General features: G+C 37.6%; 1 protein-coding gene across 1 annotated transcript; it reads right to left on the bottom strand.

Moving 5' to 3' along the window:
- Positions 1-9593: 9593 nt before the first annotated feature.
- On the bottom strand, positions 9594-10567 carry LOC125136013 (olfactory receptor 4F6-like). The gene has a single exon (XM_047796603.1). It carries the CDS (start codon positions 10550-10552, stop codon positions 9680-9682), a length of 873 nt encoding a protein of 290 aa, XP_047652559.1. The 5' UTR covers positions 10553-10567; the 3' UTR covers positions 9594-9679.
- Between the last annotated feature and the right edge of the window lie 14276 nt (positions 10568-24843).

Here is a 24843-nt window from a genome sequence, read left to right as displayed (position 1 = left end):
ATCTCGTAAACTAAAACATAGGTCTTGAGTACAGGAATCATGTCTGGTTCATCGGAGTAGCCCCAACCTCCATTACAATCACCAGTAGTGATTAACACAACCAGGTATAAATTTATATATGTTTATGTTTATATATGTTTATGGATATATGGATATATGTTTATGTATAACTGGTTACTTTGCTATACACCTGAAGCTAATACAACATTTTAAGTCAACTATACTCTAATAAAATTAAAACAAACACCCCCCCCAAGAATCCCAAATACATTTGGAATGGTTACAGTGTGACAGAAATAAAATATTGGGTGAAAAGAGTTAGATAATGTCTGTGTCTGTAATTGAGAGAGGAGGATGATTGAATTATAAAGTCTAGGGAAAGACTAAAAGAATATAAGCCAGATGCCAACATGGGAAGATAAAGACAAAAGTACAATCCTTTGGAAGTAAAGAACTGGGAGAAATAAACCATCAGAGTTCTACTATTTAATGGTGTGTTCGTGATTTGGTACAATATCTACATTTTACCAGTAAGGTGATTTACATAGCATAAAATATAGGCAGTTATTTGCTTATTATCACAAAGGTAACCAGTGAGAGAGTTGATACTAGGATCAAGAACCCCTGACTCTTGCTGAAAATTCTTTGCATTTTAATAGCCTTTGTACTAGTTTCCTATTTCTCCAATAACAAATTATGAGAACTTAGTGGCTGAAAAAAACACAAATATATTATCTCTAAGTTCTGGAGAGGAGAGGGCCAAAATGGGTTTTCTGTGCTAAAATCAAGGTGTTGGCAGAGCTGCATCCTTTCTGGAGGATCTAGGAGAGAATCCATTTCATTGCCTTTTCCTAGATCACCTGCATTCTTTGGTTTTAGACCCCTTCCTTCCTCTCCAAAGTACATCACTCCAAACTCTGCCTGTCATCACAACTCCTCTCTGACCCTCCTGCCTTCCTCGTATTAAGACCTTTGTGATTACTTTGGACTGATACAGACTTCCCACCTCAGAATTTTTTCTTAATTTTTGTCTTTTTAGGGCCATACCCAGGGATATGGAGGTTCCCAGGCTAGGGGTTGAATCATAATTATAGCCAGCAGCCTATGCCACAGCCCCAGCAACATCAGATCTGAGCCATGACCTACACCACAGCTCATGGCAACGCTGGATCCTTGGCCCACTGAGCGAGGCCAGGGGTCAAACCTGTGTTCTAATAGATGCTACTCAGATTCGTTTCTGCTGAGCCCCCATGGGAACTCCCACCTCAAAATTCTTAATCACATCTGCAAAGTCCCTTTTGCCACAGAAAGTAACACATTCACAGGTCCAGGGATTAAAACAGGGACATCTCTGGGGGCCATTTTTCTGTATACCACAACTTTCTTACATGTAAGCAAATAATTTAGGAAAAAAAGGAAAATCTTAAAACTAACCAATAAATTTGACAAAAGAAATTTCAGATAGCCTGTCATAAAGGTAGAAGAGCTAGTGAAGGAGGGAGGACAAATGGTGCATCCTGACTTGTCCCGGAAACTGCACATGGGTGCCTTCTGATTGCAATTACATCTAGGACTGAGTTTGAACAACTAATGTCCAACAATGACAGGGAGCCTATGATAGTCAGCCAACCTTTATGTTCTTTGGCAATTAGATATATAATTGACTCCGGAGTTGTTCTCTGGATGTATTTTGATTCTTAATTCAATAAGTATTTTTGAGTGCTCAAAATGCCAGGCACCATTGCAGGCATTGGGGATACAGCATGGCAAGAATTCCATCACTGAGGGGTCCTTATTCATGACAGAAAAAGAAATTTTGGTCTGTTACATACAGTACTTCCTTCTCTAGAAAGGATAAAAACACTAGAATAAATGTTGTTAAGTCATCACATATCTGGGGATTCTCAAACATTCTGCTTGCTCTTAGCTCAGTTTCTACCTTTAGAAATTCTCTTCTCAGGATTCAGACTGCTTCCTTTACCTGAATCTTCACCAATAAGTTCTATCACACTAATTTTTAGTGGCTTTCTAATAAATACTCATGAGTTCTACCTCCCCAAATATATTATAAAAAAAAACTTTGGGCAGCTTTCATATATCATAATCCTTTGGACTAACTGAAAAGCAATTCAAAAATGATGCTGGAAGATTTCTTGGCTTATTCACTTATTCATTCAACAAATATTTATGCAGCATGTCTAAAGTACCCACTACTCTCCTAATTAGTGATCATATAGAGATAAAAAAGGGCAGGGGTCAATCATGTGGAATAAAGTAATGAAGTAAGAAATTGAACGTATACTGAATGGGACCATAGGTTATCAGAACAGCTTTAAGTAAGAGTTGTATAAACAATTTTATGACTTAAAACCAAACCTACAGGTCATGAACTATGAGCAAACTAATCAAAATTTCTCTGGGAATAGGCAGAAAAATAATAAAAAAAGAATTCCTTCTGATCACTATAGGAAAAATACTTCTCATCAATAGTATTTTAAGGCTTTCATGAAGTAGCAATAACAACAATAAAATACTTGGAAGGGAAAATATAAGTGGTGCTTCCTCCAGATTGAAATTTGAATAGCAAAAAATTGCAAATGAGGAAAGCAAAAGAAATGGTGCTAAATTTGACTGTTAATGAACATATAAGGAATAGAGTTAGCAAAACTAGAAAAGGATTTATGGGGTTATTCAGAAAAAAAAATGAGATTCCTTGTGAAGCTTATACTAATTTACAAATCTAGCCAGAGGGCAAGAAGGACATTTTTTAAAAAGTAGTTTAAATACATTTTAAAAATCAGAAATAAAATTGATAGAAAGAAATACAAAAGAAAATTGAATCGTTGAATGCAGGAGGAGATGAAGAGAGTCAGATAGATGGCAAATTATGATAGAGGAAGAGATAGTAGAGTGGGAGCTTGTTTAGACATGCAGTCTTAAGAGCCTCAGTGCTCCAAATTATTTTCTACTAGCACTTAGCATTAGAATTGCTTTCCTTTAAGCTAACATATTGCATCCCCTAGTTTTACTTATATTACTAAGTGAAAAGGTGCCTCATTAAGCTATTACAGACAAATATGTTACCAGGTGACTTTCCTTTGCTGAGATCTTGTGCATGCAGGTAATGAGATTTTGATGACAATTAAGTGATCCATTTTAACTCTGATTCATTACCCAAGAAGGCTTAGTTTGAATAGGTTGTTGCAGAAGATAGGTAAAGAGAAGATGAGCTCAGCCCAAGACAGAGAGACTCTAAAATGAGAGTTAAAGCTGAGAAAAGGAGAAATAAAGTCAAAGACAAAATGTACCTACTTTAAAATCCCTTCAATAGCAAAGAAGACAAAATAATGGAAATAGAAAATATCGGCATATTTGGAAATTTATCCAGCTCCTGTCTTCAAGCTTTAAGAATCTTGACTATCCGTCTATTGTCTCTGAGTTATAGTTCAGTGTCTGAATAGCTTCTAGTGGGAGAAGCTAGGATATGGGTGTTTGATCATTTTGGGGCATCCCAGACTTTCCATGAAAAACATATGTACTCTCCCAAGATCGTTGCCATTAGATGAGATACCACCTTGAATTCTCTAATTTTAGTGTAGCTATTACTCTCAAGAATTATGACAAAATTTATAGCCATCATTTATTTAGACTTTTAAAATGATTACAATATGTGGCAAATCCAGATTCTGCAGCATTTGATGGAACTGTCATTTAAATGTCTTGATCTCTCTGGAATTAGAATTGGGCAATCCTCAGGAGAGAATTATGCTTAATATTTTTGGAAAAAAAAAACAGAGAAATGGGCATTATCTTCAATGAATAAATTCACTGAGCTGGAAGAGATCTAGAAATATGTTCTGATTCAGTTCCTTTCCTTTGTTTCTGCATTCAGGACATGTCAGTTCTTCCTCAGTTTACAAAATTTGAAAGCTCATTTTCTTCTTTGTTTTTCTGCCTTTTTTATTAACATAATCATCCAAAGATTCTTCTTTACAAAAAGAAAATCTCTCATCCTTTCAGTTAAGCCCTTGATTCTTTATCTGTGGATATAAAGAAGTCAGAAACTCTTTCAGATAAATGTTTAATGTCCTTGAACTTGGTCAAAGCAAATAAAAATCACTCATCTGTACCTTCTAGTTTTAATAACCCTAATTCCTTTGGCCTTTCCTCATAGTGTCCATTTCTATACTTTTATCTTTGTGACTCTAACTGCCCCCATTTCACCACATCTTACCGTAGTGACCTAGGAAAAAATTCTAATAAATATTTTAAAATATAAATGAAATCAGGATGTTTGCTTGCTGACTATTAAACATTATACATTTAGCTTCCTACTTTTTTTCCCCTCTATGTTCATCACCTAATTTTCACTGAAACATTATTTTAGCAGGATGAGTTATATCAATAGATATTTTTCTTCTAAGCAAGTTTTCAATCTTTCATTCTTCACCTTGATTCTATGAAATCAGGGTTTTATTTTTTTAAATTTCACTTATCATTAGTATCCAGTGGAATTTCTCTTTTTACCTTAGTTCTTTAAAGATTGAAGTAAAACAGATAACAAGCTTGTTGTGACTATAAGAACCACACTTGTCTTTACTTTCAGTGCTAATAAATTTCACTAAACATTCTTTAGTACAGTTAAGAACATAACCTACATCCTTGTCCTGACTAAAGTGTGGACTCCAGACTCTGCAATACATCTTTGGTTGCACCTCGGGATCTCCAAGTCACTTCCAAATCCTAGTTAAATATTAAGGTTAATTCTTCTCCATATTCACAACCATTCATATTTATTCTCCTGTTGTGTTCATCATCTCACTAGTTCCTGCTTCCAAGCCAAACCTTAAATGATATAAACAAAAAGCAAACTGTTACCTGAGTTTTCCTTGTCACTGAAGTTTATCTAGTTTAATATCTTTCTCTTCTTATCAACTTTACCCCATCCATTCCTTGCAGCTATTTACAGATTATTTTCTCAAGCACACAGAGGTATATAAAATGTTTCTAAAACTGGAAAACAAAATAGCTAATTAACTGTACTAGAGGATAGTGATCAAATAATTCTATAGTGACCTGGGATTGTAAAGGTAGTCAACTAGTCAAGGAAATGGTCTTCTAAAAGAATATTCATTGTGATCAAAGCAACAAAGGGGGAAATGTTGAAAGTGAGTAACAAGAGGGAGGAATGACACCGGAATTTCTACGAAATTCAATATCTGTCATTTTATTTGCCAGTTTAAATCCCATAATGATGAATGAAAGACTCCTTGGATAATTTGATAGTATTCACTTTCCAAAAGTTTCATATAAATAATAACAGAATAATCTTATAAAATATAAAATTTCTCTATATATCAAAAAACTAGGCAAGTGAAAAAATAAACAAGAAATTAATTTAAAAATGGTTTTTAATGTGAAATTTTATAGATAATAAGTTTACCACATTTCAATAAGCACTTTGGAGATATAAGCTTTGTCTAACTCATATTTGTTTCTTCCAAAGCAACTTGTACAGTTTCCCACATTCAAGTGGGCCTAATATTTATGTCTTGAACTTAAAGGAAAAAACTGAGCCATTAAAATAACTCCATTGTCCTTTACTGTGACTGTCATTTGGAGGTAGGAATAATTTGAATAAGGAAGTTAATGTCAAAATATTAAGAAGAAGTAACAGGACTTGTTTCTCTCTGTCTTCAATCTCAGGTACAGAACATTGAAGTAATCATATTCCTCAGTCCATACTAAATTACCAGCATTGGTTTACAAAGGGCCCTACTCTTGTTTTACTTGTTTATTCGCTCTAAACTCCATTTCCAATCTCTTTCTCTCAGAAGAAATGATTCTAGTTTTTAAAAAACATGTCCCAGTATTGTATGTGTTATTCTAAAACATGTATATTGTTTTGTATGCTTATTCATATAAAACATTTTTATACATATTATTTGAACTCTTTTTTCACTTAGACCATGTTGCTATGTGTATATCTAGTCTATTATTTCCAAATCCTGGATACTAATCCAGTACTACCTTTTGCCTATCTGATCACCTAGTGACAGACAGCCAGTTTTCAGGGCTGCTGCATATAACTGCCCACGCATCAGATGCCCTGCTCCAACTTCTTCAACTTCTACATCTCAGTAATGTTAACATTCAGTTGGAACAAAGTTGTTTGATAAAACTGATTCTTAAAACCCCAAAAACATGCCCACTGATTAGGACACAACCACTGTCACAAGTCCTTTGAGGTTTCACCTGCCACCTAAGATCCTTCTCTGAATTCCTTATGTGTCAGCTACTAAAAGTTAATGTCTGGAAAAGCAGGAGTCTCTAGGAACCTGTTCCAACTCTGTGGCAAGTATATGTTGTGATGAGTCAGTGCCTATACCATGAAGTTATTTCATATTTTAAATCCTTTCCTTCATAGGAAGTTGATGGTCTGAAGATAAAGACATCAGTTCTAAAGGCATAAGACCAGGAAACTCAAAAAGAGAACGGTGAAGCATACCATATGGAATCAAAAGAGTAAATGAATCAAAGAAGGACAAAGAGAAGAGGACAATCACTTATACAGCTTGTCTTTATAGTCTAATCAACGTGGAATGGGTCAAAATAAAGTCTTGCTTACAATAAATATATGTTACATGCACAAAAAATCATAATAAACCATCATCAAGTCCATTGGAGAATGGAATGACTACTCAGAAGGGAGAAAGAATGTAAACATCTATTAAGTCAGTTCTCTTTTATTAGGACCAGATAATAAACCAACTGAGCATGTCTAACATTACTTATGATGACATAAAAATGTTATGCAATCCCCGATATGATGTAATAGAAAGCCTGATTCACCTATTTCTTATTCTTTACAAAAACCCCAGACACCAGGCTAATTACGGGGAAAAGCTTCAGACAAACCCACATTAATCAACCTTCTACAAAATACCTGACCAATATACAGCAATTATAATAAAGGTAAAACTGAGAAATTCAAAAACCAGAGGAGACATAACTAAATGTAACATGGTGTCCTAGATTGTACTCTGGAATAGGAAAAGAATGTTAATAGCAAATCTGGTGAAATCTGAATACAATTAGTGTTTGGCTAAGAGTAATGCACCAGCGTCAATTTCTTAGTTTTGACAAATGTACCATGAAAATTTAGGATAATAACATTAGAGGAAACTAAGAACCTTCTGCATCTTCTCTGCAACTTCTCTGTAAATCTAAATTTAGGCCAAATTAAAAGCTTTATTAAAAAAAAAAAAAAACATGATCATTGGGAGTTCCCGTTGTGGCTCAGTGGTTAAAGAATCTGACTAGGAACCATGAGGTTGCCGGTTTGATCCCTGGCCTTGCTCAGTGGGTTAAGGATCCAGCATTACATGAGCTGTGGTGTAGGTTGCAGACGTGGCTCAAATGCTCAGATCCTGCATTGCTGTGGCTCTGGCGCAGGCTGGTGGCTATAGCTCCGATTAGACCTCCAGCCTGGGAACCTCCATATGCCACGGGAGTGGCCCTAGAAAAGACAAAAAAAAACAAACAAAAAACATGAGCAGAAGAAGAAATATAAAATGAGCTGAATAGACTTACTAGATGGAAATCATTCATGAACATATGTTGAAATTCTGCTATTTGTCAAATGCCCATTTAGGGCATGTGGTGAATATATAATGGTGCAGGAAAGTGAAGAATTAATTGTCCAGTAGAGACATGAGACTTAGCAATTGAGGAAACATGATCTAAAAAGGACCGAAGACAGAAATGATCAGGAGTTTATCAACCTAGAGTCTAGATTTGGATCTTCAATATAACTTTTATGATTTGACCTAATTAGTTAATTTTCCGTTACCTGAGATTTTCTAAAATAAACTTTGTGTGAGATGATTTATAGTTTGTTTAAAATTTAAAACTTATATTATCCTAACTGAATTATAATAATTTTCTAAGTAAGTGCATGTGATAAGTTATCTTTCAGCTCTAAGATACCTCTCTACATTGTATGATACAGAAGCTGGAGCTCTGAAAATTAATTTTTTTTCTTTTTTGGTGCCAGATCTGCCATTAGAGGACCCTAGAAGGTGACTGCAAGATTAGAGGAGGAAGAAAAAGCACTCCTTCCTATTTGCTGCCTGTGGGCTTCCTCTCTGCTCACTGTGCCTGTGAGCATCACCCAACCACACCTTCACTTTAGCAATCATGGTTACTTTCCAAGATAGCGGCTGCTTTCCAACACTAAAGAACTCATCTCATCACTCCTTCCTTTGGAATAACTGTGTTAACCAGCAGCATCCCTCCTCATTGGTTATGTCCCTGCCTATAGGACCTCCTCTAAGCTCAAAGATGCTTCAAGCCCCATTACCTTCCTCAGATATTTGAGTTTCAGCTACATAGGTCCTTACACCAAGCTTTTAATAGTTTTTAAATTTTGTTTTTCAATTTTTTTTTTCTTTTTATGGATACACCTGTGGCATATAGACATTCCTGGGCCAGGGGCAGAATAGGAGCTGCAGCAGGCCAGCATCATAGGCATGCCAACACTGGATTCAAGCTGCATCTGGGACCTATGCTGCAGTTTGTGGCAATGATGGAGATTAACCCACAGAGTGAGGCTAGGAATGGAACCTGCATCCTCATGGACACTATGTGGGGATCTTAACCTGCTGAGCCACAATGGGAACTCTGTTTTTCTGTTTAAATAATTATAATTTCTTCCCTTTATTTCCCATTTTTCACCATCTAAGAGGGTGAAAGCTGCTACTTACAAATGCTGTGATGTCTCAGAACTCATTCTTTTTCAAAAAACTTAACAACTTTATGCTTAGTTAACAATTCCTTACATCAAACTTTCTCTGTTAAAAAAATTGTATAGTTTCTGTCCTCTTACTGGACCCTGAAAAAGTCAGATTAGCAACAGAATAATGAAGGAAGCTAACTGATGATAAGTTGAAAAGCTAGATAACAAATCAGGGAGTTCCAATTGTGGCTCAGTGGTAACAAACCCAACTAGTATCCATGAGGACTTGGGTTCAATCCCTGGCTCTACTCAGTGGGTTAAGGATCCAGTGTTTCCATGAGCTATGATATAGGTTGCAGATGTGGCTTGGATCCTGCATTGCTGTGGCTGTGGAGTAGGCTGGCAGCTATAGCTCAGATTTGACCCGTAGCCTGGGAATTTCCATAGGCTGTGGGTTGACCCTAAAAAGTCAAAAAAAAAAAAAAAAGAAAGATACAGAAAACAAATCAACTGTCTAGTATGGCAAAAAAGTTTAAGTAAGAATTAATAAGACAGTCAACCTAAACATGGGAAAAATAGAAAGTGTATAATAAGCCAATACTGACTTTCAAAAGAGATTGTTCATATTAATTCTATTTGGCACTATATAAAAGTAAGGTTACTGGCAAGCTAAGAAAGACAGACCTCTAGTCTTAAATCTCCTAGAGAAGCAGAGCTCAGAGATTCACACACAATTCAACCTGGGTAGGAAGAAAAAGGACAGAAAGAACTCATACTAGTAGGTGGTGACATTCTGGTTAAATTTAACATAGCCTATTTAGTTCATATCCCTCTGAAATTCTAGAATATTTTTGCCTTTTTATACACGCTTAGTCTATTTAAGAGATTTTACTGTCATTCACAAACTGAGTGCATAATCTCCTCATTGCCACCTTCATCTCTTTATTTCTGAGTATAAATAACTGCATTTAGAAAAGGAGTGATAACTGCATCAAAGATCGCAAGAAACTTATCCACATGTGATATGGGAAATGGCCACACATAGAAAAAAATCAATGGCCCAAAGAACAAAACGACCATAGTGACATGAGCTAACAGAGTGGAGAAGGCCCTGGATACACCACCTGAAGATCTTTTCCAAACAGTCACAAAAATAAAGATGTAAGAGATGATCAGAATTAAAAAGGATGCCACAGAAATAAAGCCACTATTGGCAGTAACCATGAATCCCAATGTGTAAGTCTCTATGCAAGCAAGTTTGATAAATCGAGGAAGATCACAAAAAAAGCTATCTAATTCATTAGGGCCACAGAAAGGCAAGCCTACAACAAAAGCCAATTGAGTCACTGAATGAATGAGGCCAATAATCCAAGAAGTGACTAGAAATAAGATGCACCTTTGTGGGTTCATGACACTCAGGTAGTGGAGAGGCTTGCATATGGCCACATATCTGTCATAGGCCATGGAGATGAGCAGCACTATTTCTGTGCCCCCAACTGTGTGGATAAAGAAGATCTGAACTACACAGCCCCCAAAAGAGATGGTTTTATCTTTCCTTAAAAGATCATAAATCATCTTGGGAACTGTGGACGAGCAAGATATTAAGTCTATGATGGAAAGATTGCCCAACAGGAAGTACATGGGAGAATGTAAACGAGGGTCAGAGGTCACACTAAGCACAATGAGGAGGTTTCCCATCAGACTTGCCACATAGAAGACAGAAGAAAAGAGGAAGAGAAGGAGTTGCATCTCCCAGGAATCAGAGAGCCCCAGGAACACAAACTCAGACACCACAGAGTGATTGGCTTCATCCATTGCCTCTGTTTGCAGCGACAACTCTCATGTCACCTGAAAGAGGAGAGTAAGGAGAAATAGGTTTAGGAGAAATGGCATCAATCTCAAACTTGAGTGGTTCGGTACTTGTCAGAAAACTAGACAAAGGCTGATGTGTGCCTCTGGAGACCATTTTGGTCAGGAAGCAATTCATATTCCTCTGTTGTATATTTCATTGCCAAAATATATTGCAAAAATAAGGATCCTTTACCTTGTTTGGATGGAAAGTTCTGTTGTATTTTTGCATCGTTATTTTACAGTCATGTCTCATAAGTTACTATAAGTTAAAAGGCTTTTATATATTGTCCAACCATGTGAAATTATTATTAAGTGCCTGGGTTTTCTCAGGGGATTCTCAGTATATTGATACCATATCTGTGATCACCTTGGCAAGTTCAGCTCCAGGCCTATGCCACAGCCATGGCAACACCAGATCATCTGTGACCTGTGCTGCAGCTTATAGCAATGCCAGATCTTTTACCCACTGGGTGAAGGAGGGAACCTGCATCCTCGTAGACACTATATGGGATCCTTAACCTGTTGAACCACAATGGGAACTCCAGTGTTTTTTTTAAGACCTGAGAAATTTCTCATATTTGTAAATTAGGATGACAAAATGAGTTACCTAAATGAATGAAGAAAAGATGGGAGTAGAGGATGCCAGAACATAGCTGTTATCATCCCACTGAGGGCAGATGAGTGCCAGAGAAAGGGACACAATTATGGGCTCTGCAGAGGAGATTCTGACTAGAGTGGGAGAGGAAAGAATGTTGGACCAGAACAACAATGATGAGTCATAAATCCCAAGTAGAAGAGAAAGAGTGAAAATATCAGAGGTTTTACACATGGCTCTGTTAACAGTATATGTGTGTACTTATATACTTAAATGTGTATATACTTATATAACAGTATATGTGTATATTTAGTTTGCCTTTTATTTATTTATTATATTCAGTGTACTGAATCTTATTCTGAATTAAATAAATGCACACTAAAATAACAAGACATTAGTTTTTTTCTTATCAGACTGACAGACATTTAATCATGTGACAAAATTCAGAGGAAATGGAGGAAAAGGTAGTCTCATAACTGGTGGCAGGAAAGTAAATGGATAAAATATGTACCAATTTTGCAATACCTTCCAAAATTTCATATGTTTGTATACTTTGACTCAGCTATTCTACTACTGGAAAAAAATCTCTGGCTAAGTTTATGTGTGCATGTGAACAAAGTGGACAGAGAAAAGATTCAGAGATGTTTATTAAGGCATTGTTGTTTATAAGACAAAAGCTGAAAATAAATTAAATGTGTAGAAATAGGGCACTAGTTAAATAATCTCTATTAGATCCATTCCATAGACTACTATGCATCCATTTACAATGCTAAAGTAGAACAAAAAGTATATAGTCAGGCTAGATGGGAGGAAGAGGGGTATCTTGCACTCATCCCCTGTGGCTTTTAAAAATTATATAAATAAATTACATGTGCAAAATTACATAAATAAAACAACAAATGCATTTAAATTGCTTAGGTGTACACACACACACACACACACACACACACACACACCCTAAAAACCTATTAACTATAATTATTTCTCAGGAGTGGGGTTGAGAAAATTATGCAGGAAAAGGGATCTTTCACTTTTCACTTGATGCTCTTAGTGGCTCTCTTAAATTTTTGCAGTGGCCATATATCAATTTCACTTTTACAAAAAGGTCATTGTATATGGCTCTGAAAAATTACACAATTTTTATCTTTAGAGATTCAAAACTTGCAAAGATATAACCATGATGTATCTCTAAAATTAAAACAAAGACCAAACCCACTCCTAAGACAGTCACTAACTTTGTCATCCCACTCCTCCCTATTTCTTCCACTCTAAGCTCAACTACTTCCTCCTGCCCGGGCATGCACTCAGATACTTACCCTTCTCTCATACATACACTCAAATATTTTGTCTCATGGCTTCCTTCCACATTCTTTACTTGCTTGCAATGCCCTTGCCTGCACTATGTCCTGTAATTCTTCTCTTTCTTCAACAACCTAGTCTGCAAAACTCCTTCCTCCATGACGTCCTCTTTAATACTCTTAAATACACTAGTGAAGATAAATTTTTCTTACATTGTGGTAACCAAACCAAAAACATTAACGATAATAGTTTTCTATCAGTGTTCTAACAAAAACCACTGTTTAAATCTCTATTGCTATAAAGTCTTTTAAATATCTCATTAAAATGTCTTATTTAGATGTTTTCTTGATAATGGTATAAGTGATATTCACATGCATTAAAAAGTAAGTCAGCTTCAATTAGTTTGGCTTCCTTTCATGGGACTTATCATCAGCAACCTCCTCAATGATGCAATTTATCAAGCAGATAATTGAAATCCAAATTACTCTCCTGGATTCCAATCCCTTTAAAATTTTTACACAAGACCTTATTTTATCTTCCCAAAAAATGGATGAATTTTTTTTTTTTTTTTTTGCTTTTTAGGGCTGCATCTGCAGGATATGGAATTTCCCAGGATAGGGGTGGAATCAGAGCTGAGGCTGCCAGCCTACACCACAGCCACAGCAACATGGGATCCAAGACGAGTCCTCAACTTATACCACAGCTCAGGACAACACTGGGTCCTTAGCACACTAACCAAGGCCAGGGATCAAACCTGAATCCTCATGGATACCAGTGGGTTTGTTACTGCTAAACCACAATGGGAACACCTGGATGACATTTTTTATGTATTTGATTAGCAAAGATTAATGTTTAATGAATAAATAATTAATAAATAAAAAATAATTAATAAAAAAGTTAATAAAGTTAGATAAGTCTTACTATTGGTAAAAAGTTGGAAGACAGAATTGTACATTCACTACTGACAATGCTTCTTATCTGGTCTTCATATTCTGTGTATACCAAAAATTTGAGTTTGCTAGGTGCCACACTCTGTATCAGTATCCACTAAACATTTTTCCTTTTAATTGAAGAAAGAATAATAGTTTAAATCTGATCTTTTCAGTGAAGACATAATGAATTTGTCCACTTGACTCATTATTGTGAAAGGAAACCAGGTTATTATTGGTGATTAGCAACTAAATTTCCATATACGTTTGTAGCGTCCTGAATCCTACAACTTTAATACAGAGCACTGACCACTGCCCACACTCCCACCACCAAGCATAGCATATAGAAAATGAGAGATGCCTCAGAGATCATCTAGTAACCAGCTGATTCTCCTTTCTGCTCATCCTTGTGCTGGCCGACTCAAAAAGGAAACCAATTAATTATAAATAACATGGGCTTTCCATCAATGCCAACAAAGCTGACAATTCTAGATTTTTTTTTTGTCTTTGTTGTTGTTGTTGTTATTGTTGTTGTTGTTGCCATTTCTTGGGCCGCTCCGGCGGCATATGGAGGTTCCCAGGCTAGGGGTTGAATCGGAGCTGTAGCCACCGGCCTACGCCAGGGCCACAGCAACGCGGGACCCAAGCCGCGTCTGCAACCTACACCACAGCTCACGGCAACGCCGGATCGTTAACCCACTGAGCAAGGGCAGGGACGGAACCTGCAACCTCATGGTTCCTAGTCGGGTTCGTTAACCACTGCGCCACGAAGGGAACTCCTAGATTTTTTTTTTTTTTTTTTTTAAGGTAGATCAGTGTTTGGAGTCATTTATATAAAACTTTTAATCTACTTCCTAACCTGAGCCTCAAATTACTTAAAAAGGCTGAGTTTAAATTAGGATTACTGGAAAATAATAAAATTCACAGAGAAACATCTTGATCTGATTATCCTAGAAGTTTCTCTATTAGTTAGCTCTTCCTGAGGTGGTAGAAAGAGCTCATAAGGAAAAAGATGTACAGGGTGGGAAATGGAACTGCATGCTTCCCCCTACACCCCAACCCCATGATTGTTTTTACTGCTACTAATGCAGAAAACTTGGAGAAGGCTTGTTGCTGGGATCTGAATGAAACTTTGGTAGTGACTATAAAATCCTTTTCTTTTAAAGTTAGGGAAATTAAGATAGAGAGAGGATAAAGAGCATTGCTAAAGCTAAGGAAGAAGTTGATGAAAAATCCATCATTTATATGTTCGACTCTTAGCTTCCAGTCAATCCAGGTTATTTTATTTCCACTATACCATGCTTCTTTTGCTGTGAAGTTCCAACATTTGCATCTAGTCTGTGGCCCATGAAATCATAAAATGTCGAAGCTATTTTCTTCAGCATTGTCCAAAATTCTTTCTGTTTTACTTCCATTGGACTCAAATACTCTGCTCCCAATTTATTCTTTAGCATAAGTCACTAGCATAACTTCTCCAGTACAGACTGTAATGTCATTATTTGACTCCGTTTATTCTGCTGTGTTCCACCTAAAGTTCTGATCTGCACCAAAGACCATTTCCAACCTTCTAAACTACCTGGACTAAGGTGGAAATTATCATGGCCTTAGAGGACCACAGAATGCAGTGCTCTTACATTTGAAATGTTATTGTCATCTGGCACAAAAAGCCATATGTAATACTGCCATAGCAGGAAAAGCAGCTAATTAGAAGCCCTGAAAAATTACTTCAATGCTGCTATGGAGACCTGGGATTGCCATCCTGAGTATATTTAGCCAAGGGAATTGTTTCCTAGGGTCACAGAAATTTGGCCACAGCAACCAAGGTGAAAAGCTGGTAATGGGTCACTTGAGAAGAAGGAAGGGAGACTAGGGGTTTTTTTTGTTTTTTTTTGGTAAAAAACTGCACATTTTAATCTTTTTGCATTGTTGTTTTTCTTATTTATGAAGGGAGAAAATACATAGGAATGAAAATATATACTTTAAAACAAGAGAAAAATCACACATCACCTCCAAAGGAAGGAAGAATGAGAAAAGAAAGAAAAACAGTCCTCCAATGTGGCACCAGAGTGTGATCCATGTCCCATCAGGAAGGATAACTAAGTTATAGATAATAAGATATAGATAGTTAGTCAATAGTTAGTTCTTTATTACGTTTATGATGTGGAGAGATGAAAAGGTCATTATAACAGCAACACAAGGGGGTGGACTCAAATGCTTGTGGAGCTGGGATAAAGCAAATCTCTGATGGTTTAACCTCTCATAGATCAGCTTCTCAAAAAGAAGAATCAACAGAATGGAAAACCTCCTCTGATTATATTTTGTATCTTTGTACTAAAAGTATGGAGAATGCTAGTGAAAGGGCCACTGATGAACTCTAATTATCAGAGTACTCTAGATGAGTTTTCTATTGCTTTCCAACAAAGTAGCTTAAATCAATAACATTCTATTTGCTCATCAGTCTGCACTTAAGGCTAAGTTAAGCTGGGAAGTTCTTCTGCTGATCTTACCTAGGCTTTCCCATGAGTCATCTGGTATCTGGCAGCTTGACTGGGGTTGAAGGCTTTAAGACAGCCTCATTCACATCTCTGGGGCCTCTCTCTCCAAGAGGTCTACTATCATTCAGTAGTCTTGCCCAAGTTTCCTTACAAGGTGGTGAGGAAAACTACATGAGGGCACAGACAGAAGCTGCAAAGCAAACCACACTTAGAATTCAGCAACATCATTATTGCCACATTCTGGTGGTCAAAACAAGGCACAAGACCAGGCCATATTTATGGTTCGGCAAATAGACTCCACCTCTATTGGCAGGATGAGGTGGAAAATATTGTATGTATGTTTCTCAATCAACTAGAAACTGATCAACTACCCACTCTGATTTGGCTAAATCTCAGAAATACCTTTAATATAAGGAACCTGAGATCTGTCCTACAAGGCTTGAAAGTGCTATTGTTCCAACTTTTACTAACTCAAAGGAGCATCAGCTCTCTTTCATTCCTGCTTTTATCTTAGATTCAAAGATTTGTAGGAGTTCCCATCATGGTGCAGCAGAAACGAATCTGACTAGGAACCATGAGGTTGTGGGTGAGATCCCTGGCCTCGCTCAGTGGGTTAAGGATGTGGCATTGCTGTGAGCTGTGGTGTAGATCACAGACATAGCTCAGATCCTGTGTTGCTGTGGCTGTGGCGGAGGCCGGCAGCTGTAGCTCTGATTCAGCCCAAAGCTTGGGAACCTCCATATGTTGCAGATACAGCCCTAAAAACAAAAACAAATAAAGAAAAAAACCCCAAAGATAAGTAATTTTAATTTTTAAATGATTTTGTATTCTGATACTATATATGAGATTCACTTAAGCTACTGACCTTCTGGAGCTTTCTGTACATAGGGCCACTCAGCCTCCTACCTAATAAAATAGAGACACAGTCACATTACTTGACTTGAAAGGAGACTAGAGGTCCCATGCAAACTCTCATTATCAACAAGTGAGATTGGACATATACAGAACTGTCTGATGAACTTGAGCTGTCCAGAGGAGGAAAGTCTGTGGCAAGATCATTATGAAAAGTCAAAGACACCAGGTAGAGTAGGCAAGACAAGCAGCAAGGCCTGGTGTTAGGGGCAGTAACTCCTGGTATGGAATGAGGGTGTTGTTGATCACCCTCCAATACAGCTTTTCTACCCCTTCCCACTCCACCCCCAGGTTCCTGCTTGTTTCTGTGCTCCCTAGAATTGATAGGGTTGTGATACAAAGGAAAGACCTATGTCATTAGTGTCTAATCTCTTCTGTGGGAAAGGATTCCCACAGAAGAGGCTGTTAGAGGCATACAGCAAGCAAAGGGCTGGCAGTCCAGAGAAGGCTGCAGAGTTTCAGATGGTGTCCTGTGGGAGACTCAGGGATCAGCAATTTTGAAAAAGCTGAGCAATGGCTCAAGAATAAAGCCATATGCCACAGACTGGCATCTGCCCAGGATGTAGAAGAATGGCTACAGCAGCCATCAGAACAAAGCATCTATACCTCTTATATGAGAGTCTTTAGAGTACTCTGAGCATGCTAGAGAGAATACTTGGGGAAAAGAACCCAGGAAAGATGAAATTGCTGCTTCTTAAGCAGGTCAGATAAATAGGACTTGGCATGTATCTACTACTCAGCAGATCCCACAGCCTGTGTTTTTGTTTTGTTTTCTATATTTTTTTCCATTATGGCTTATCATGGGACATTGAATATAGTTCTCTGTGCTGTATACAGTAGGATCTTGTTGATTATCCCCTTCATATATTATAGCTTACATTTGCTAACCCTCACCCCCCACTCCATCCCTCCCCCAAATCCTTCCACCTTGGCAATCACAAATTTGTTCTCTAGGTCTGTGAGTCCATTTCTATTTCATAGATAAATTCATTTGTGTCATATTTTAGATTCCGCATATAAGTGATATCATATGGTATTTGTCTTTCTTTTTCTGATTTATTGCACTTAGTATGATAATCTCTAGCTGCATCCATGTTGCTGTGAATGTGCAGCCTCATGTTTTGTTTTGTTTTGTGGTTATGTCCAGGGCATGTGGAAGTTCCCAGACCAGGGACAGAACCTGTACCACAGCAGGGACCTGAGCCCTGCAGTGACAACTCCAGATCCTTAACCCACAGTACCACAGGGGAACTCCAGCCTGGTGTTTTGATTTTCTCATTTTTAATTTTTAAATTTGATTCCTGTACCTGCTTATTAAATGGTGTGACATATTTCTTTAAATGTTGAAAGCCTAGAGAAATATTTTTCCCCAAAAATTGTTCTAACCCTTTACCAACCAAAAGACAGTAAAATCCTAGGTTTATAAAATGTACGAATCAATATGGGGAAGGTTTTCCCTACAAAACTCTTCATTTATGGCTGAAAACATTTATTGCCATCATTCATATAAATGTCTATGGAGAAGGCATACCAATATCTGTCCATTTTAGATTCTATATATTCTACCTTGTAGTTCCTTATACAGTAGGGATGTGCAATTATTGTCTATTACATATGGCATCTATAGTTATTAATTGTGGCCACAAGATATCTGGGGTTCCAGGAAAAGCCCATTTTCTAATTAGTTCCTATTGCCAGTTGGTTCACTTAATAAGTGAACATTCCATTGTAATCAAAGCAAATTCACAGTAACTTTGTTTCTTCCTCCAGAATACATCCTGAATTCAACATTTAATGCATCTGCATTGCTATGCTTTATGATAGGCGAAGACACTACTAATTTGCCTCTGGGCAACTGCAACTGTCTTATAATCAATTTCCTTTTCCCTACACTTAGCACCTTATATCTATTCCCAAGGCAGAAGTCAGAATGAAATTTTTAGATAGAAAGCAGTACCTTGCTATTCCTCTGCTTGAAATCCTTCAGTGGTTTCCAAGCAAGAACATAAAGATGAAAGGGGGGGAGGGGAAGGAGAAGACCAGACTAAAGAAGGGCCAGGTGTTGGGACCTCACTGTCATGATAATGAGTTTAAACTGCCTCCTGAGGGCAATGGGAGCACTGAAGTTTTATGCAGGCAGTGAAGTGATAAAACTCTTTACTTTAGAAAAATTCTTGGTGGATGGATGGAGAATCTATAGAAGGGAATTATACCAACTACAGAGAAATCCATTAGGAGAGGATTATGATAGTTTGATAATGGTACCTGAACTTTAAGGCATGCAATAATTAAATAGACTGAAAAAATATTTAGGGAAGAAATTATAGGCCTTAGTGATTGGATGAAGAGGCAATGAAGAGGATATTTTAACTGGATGAATTGTGATGCCATCTACCATGATGGGATGCTGGTATAGAAGCTGATTTTGAAGAGAAGTGTTAAGTTCAACTTGGGACAGTCTGGGTTTCAGTTATTAGTATGACTTTTCAAGGGGAAAAATCCAGTAGGAAGCTAGATATATAGTATATGGCTTAGCAAAGGCATCTGGGCTCGATACTTACATTCTGGTGTTAGAAGTATACAGGTATATTTGGTGCCAAGAAAGAAGATGAAATCACCCAAGGAGATCATTTAATATGAAAAGAACATAGGCCTGAAACAGAGTAATAAAGAATGCCAGAATTTAGGGTACAGTCAGGGGGACAAAAACCAACAAAGGATACTAAAAAAGAAATAATGGGCAAGAATACCGGGAAGGCATATAGGGTTAGGCCACTCAAATGACTGTTCTCTTGCTCTCTGTACTTCCCCTGCTTGACCAGTGCCTGCTGCACCTGTACCCTTCTCACACAACTGGCCTTCCTACATATCTGCCCTTGGCCTCAGCTCATGATTGTTCCTAATAGGTTATCAAAGGGATGGTGAAGGTGTGCCCCTCTGCTGGTTTCCCTGGTAACACATGAAACAACCCAATGTCAATTCCCTCTATAACTTGCAAAAATTGCCCACCTCCTGCCCACCAGCAAAGAGAAGACTGGGCTTTTTCTTTGAGATCTTGCACTGATCAAGTACAGGCCTGTATGGTACAGCCCAGCAAAGTGCCAGAGAGGAAGACCATGAGAGTGGCAGGGAAAAAAGAAGACAAAGTTATCAACAATGTTGAATTCCATTAAACAAAATCAAGAAAGGAAAACACCAAAGTAGGATCAAGGAAATAACCAAGAATAGCAAGTAAGAACAGCAAGGTCCTGGAGTTCTCCTGTGGCACAGTGGGTTAAGGATCCAGTGTTGTCACTGTAGCAGCTTGGGTCTCTACTGTGGTGTGGGTTCCATGCCTGGCCTGGGAACTTCTGCACATCACAGGTGTGGCCAATATCCCAGCAGGGGTATAATAGGCTCTCAAGGTATTTGTCTGTGAATGTGAAGGACATATAATATGATGGCTAAAAAATGCCCCCCTCTAACAGATGACTATATCTTAATCCCTAGAACCTGTGAATGTTACCTTATATATGACCAAAGGAAAAAAAAAGAAAAAGAAAGAAAGATCTTTATAGATGTGATTAAATTAAAGATCTCGAGATGCGGAGATTATCCTGGATTATCCAAGTGAAGTATAAATGTAGTCATAAATGTCCTTATAATAGATGAGAGACAGGGTATTTCATGCTGACAGAAGAGGGGGAAGCAATGTGACCATAGAGGCAGAGATTGAAATGATGCTACCACAAGCTGAGGAATACCTACAGCTACCAGAAGCTGGAGGTGATAAGGAAGAAAGATTCTCCTTGACTGTCTGGCGGGATCATGGCCCTGCTGATACCTTGATGTCAGCCTAGTGGAATTGATTTTGGACTTGAGGTCTCCAGAACTGTGAAAAAATAAAAACAAAAAATTTTAAGCCACCAAATTTGTCCAAATTGGTTAAAGCAGTCATACAGGGATTAATCCATAATGAGAAGTAAAGTGGATTCCAGGGAGAAATTTTGTTTCCTGTTTGTAAGCATAAGAGAGATGTGGCCATATTTGAATACTGATATAAATAAATCAGCAGAGAGGTTGGATTTAAGGTATAAGAATGAGATACACCAAGGGCCCTAAGGAAGAATTCAGAGGAGATTTAGAACCCATCGGCAGAAAGTCCTCTGCACAGAGGGAGTCCTGACTCCACCTCACTAATCAAATTCTCTCTCCTAAAAATTAGGAATTAGGGTTCATAAATGCTGGTCAGACTCTGCTGGCCATTTTAGTGATGCAGCTACAGATGTGCTACAAAGAAAGAAATATAAATTGCAGACTTCATGACCTCAGAGTGTTGAAAGAAAAAGTGGCTAAAGTTCCTTACCGTGTTCCCACTCCTATTCCACCTCCGATGATTCTGACAGGGATGGAGTAGGCACAGGTAGTTGTGGAAGTCCCAACAAAGGATTACAGATAGAGAGGGAAAACTAGGGGATTTGGGAGATCAGGGTAAGTTAATACATTGCTCAAAAAAAAAAAAACTATCATAACAAGGCAGGCTTGCTTGACTAGCAGAGGAGCAGAATTGCCTCAGGTCATTGGATGGGGGATGGGATGAGGCCTGCTTTCAGATTCAGTCCAAGGGCAGGAGTTTGAGGACTGCCCTTCTGCTGATTTGAATAGACACCTTACCACATACTAAGGAGGAGGTACTGCTCAAAGAAAGAGGAAGAGATGGTCTTTTCCGACTCCCACTCTCCTTGGATTTTAAAACCGTAGCCCACCTAATCCTCAGGGCAGAGCCTCCTTGCCTACCTGCTTGCATCTCTCCAAGTGTCCTATCATAATAAATCTATTTCTTGCCTATCACTTTGTTTTTTGCTGAATTCCTTCTGTGCGGTAGCATGAAGAACCTGAATCTCAGCAGGTCCAGACACCAGGTGAGCCATTCTAATTTAAAACCGTGGGTTCAAGTCCCAATCTGGGTTTAGGCTGGGTTGGAGTTCCTGGCACATGGTTTTAAGTCCCAGTGTGGGTTTAGGCTAGGTTCAGGCCATTTGTGTGGTCAGCTTCAATTCTGCTCTTGGATTCCACAAAATAGCTTTGCATGAAGATAAGTCCCCCCTTGTTTTTGTTACTTGCAACCAAAAATTTTTGACTAAGAATTTGACGGGATTAGGTTTTAACCCCAACTTGATCATTTTCTAGGTATTAACTTCTAGTCCAAAGCTACTTAATTTATAAAGTGGAGACAACAAAACCTACCTTTTGAGGTTTTATGGGTTTTATAAGCTTCAAAGTAGAACATATGTGAAACCCCTGGAGTGTCATCCTCAGATGCTCAGTTATTGTTAGTTCCATTCTCCTTCACCCAGAGATGGTTTGAAGAAAATAGAAAAATCTACAGATAGTTTATTTTACATATAGTACTTAGACCTTGGAAACAGATAGTAAAGAATATTCTATGACCAAAAAGTGCTTGTAGATTATAAAGAAGCCTGAATTTTCCCATGGAAATCTGAGAAAAGATGTGGCACAGTGCCAGAGGAACTTTCCATCCAAGGCAGCCAAATCAACACTGCCTCCCTGTGTCTCTTCCAATAATACTGTTTCTGTTTCTGCAGCAAACCCACCTCCAAATAGTTACAAAATAACAGCTCATGGGGGAATCTATCATGAATATTCTGTCAAAGCCTTTTAGATTCCACTTCTTTAACATAAGGCATACATTCCTTAAATCCTTAAACTGTACTCTGCACACACACACCAAAAAAACGGTTTTGCCTCATACCCTGTTATTCATGGCACCTAAAAGATTGCAATTCCCATAACAGGGAAATTTCAGGCAAAATGATGGAGAAGTCATTTTAAATCCCCAAGATTTCTCTTCTTTTTTCACTTCTAAAAAGGGGGAAGTTGTAGTACCTGCCCCATAGAATTGTTGTGAGAAATAAATGAGGCTGTGCATGTAAAATATTCATTAAGTGTCTCATTAATGATGATAAAGGTAAGGGTAAGAGTACCATAAACCCCTCTTAGCCTTTGTTTGTTTCTTAGAATACTTGATCAAGAGATTTGATGATGTCTCATAGTAATTTTACAGGAAAGTCCTCAGATATTTTTTATTGTGGTCATTTTAAAATAACTCCCTATGCTTTCAGATTAAATTCTAAGTCCTCTTGCCACAAACATGACTCTGAAACTAATTTGCAAGACACAAGTTGCCAGACTTGCCATTTACAAGAGTAGATGTGCATGTATCTGTTTAAAAAAAAAATGGTGGCACCTGTGGCATATGAAGTTTCAAGGCCAAGGGTCAAATCAGAGATGCAGCTGGGGCCTACACCACAGCCACAGCGACACCAGATCTGAGACACATCTGCAACCTAAACCACAGTTGTGACTGAGCTGGATCTTTAACCCACTGAGCCAGGCCAGGGATTGATCCTGTATCCTAACAGAGACTATGCTGGTTTCCTAACCTGCGGAGCCACAACAGGAACGTCCATATATTGAATTTTAAACCAAACATGCAACATGAAGTCTTATTCGATCAGTTATGTACTATTTAGTTCCTGAGGTCTGAGATATGCAACTCAGAAACCCAGAAACTTACAGTCAACCTTACACTCTCCTTCACCATCAATAGCAATGAACACTCAGTTAAGCAAATTACCTTCAACTCATCCCCACTTTCCCATTGCCACTCATGTTCTATTAGTTCATGCTCCTGTAATTTTTGAACTGCACTGCAGAAGCCATCCTCCTGAAATTGGCCTGCTTCCAGCTTTGGACCCTCAAATTCACCTCCTACACTGACATCAAAGTGATATTCTAAACTGAGAACTGATCATGCTATTCTCATGCCCATATTACTCTTGTTAACCACTGCTTTTAGTAATCTAAGTCACTAAATATATCTATTACACTTTCCATCATATGACATCTACCTAACTCTTCAACCACATCTATGTACCTTATGATTCAGCAAAAAGAACATCTTTATAGCTCACTGATTACCCCTGCTCTTTTTATTAATTTGTAAATATATATATATATATATATACACATATATATATACATGTATACACACACACACACATATATATAAAGGTACACACACACATACACCAATGTTTACAGAACCACTGTAAGATATCTTACATAGCTAAGATATGTATGCAACCTAAGTGACCATCAACAGATGAATGGATAAAGAATATATGATTGAAGGGAGAGGCAAGATAGGGGAAGGAGCTTAAGAGGTACAAAATACTAAGGATGAAATAAGATAAAAGATGTAATATATGGCACAAGGAATATAGCCAATATTTTATAATATCTTCAAGTGGAGTATAATCTGTAAAAATATTGAAACACTATGATGTATATCTGAAACTAATATAATATTGTATATCAAGTATAATTCAATAAAAAAGAAAAGCATAAAGAAGAGGAAAAAATCACCTATAGCCCCTTCATAAAAAGACAGCAACTGTTAAAATTTATGCATACCTTCAGGTACTTTAAAATCCATTTACCTCCATATAAAAATTCCAATTTTGGTTTGAATTTGATAGGTACACAAAGTTAGCAATTCATGTGCTCTCTTTGAGTTGTATTTTCTCTCTCTCTCTCTCTTTTTTTAATGGCTGCACCTTGGCATATGGAAATTCTTGGGCTCTAGCCAGAGCTGCCACCCATGCCACAGCTGCAGCAACACTGAATCCTTAATCCACTGCACTGGGCTGAGGATTAAACAGTCACCTCCATAGAGACAAGCCAGATCATTAACCCACTGTGCCACAGCAGGAAATCCCTGCAGGTGGATTCTCAACCCACTGCAGCATGGCAGGAACTCCAAGTCCTATTTTCTTATCTGTAAAATATGAATTATATACTTCTTTCTTATACTCTTCCTTGATCCATTGTGCAACAAAAGAAATGGAAAGTTTTTAGAGGTTGTGAACTTTTAGAAAAAAGGAAATTAATATTATAAAATTTAGTATTTATATCCTAGGAAATGATTAATGAAATAGATTTAAAAATAGCATTTATACTAGG

Source organism: Phacochoerus africanus, chromosome 9 (assembly GCF_016906955.1).
Source record: "Phacochoerus africanus isolate WHEZ1 chromosome 9, ROS_Pafr_v1, whole genome shotgun sequence".
Taxonomy (NCBI): domain Eukaryota; kingdom Metazoa; phylum Chordata; class Mammalia; order Artiodactyla; family Suidae; genus Phacochoerus; species Phacochoerus africanus.
Note: the sequence above shows the minus strand (reverse complement) of the source record. Positions and strands in the feature narration are given on the sequence as shown.

What these genes read in the sequence shown, in the direction of transcription:
- LOC125136013 (XM_047796603.1), bottom strand. Translation starts at nt 10,552, where the DNA reads ATGGATGAAGCCAATCACTCTGTGGTGTCTGAGTTTGTGTTCCTGGGG.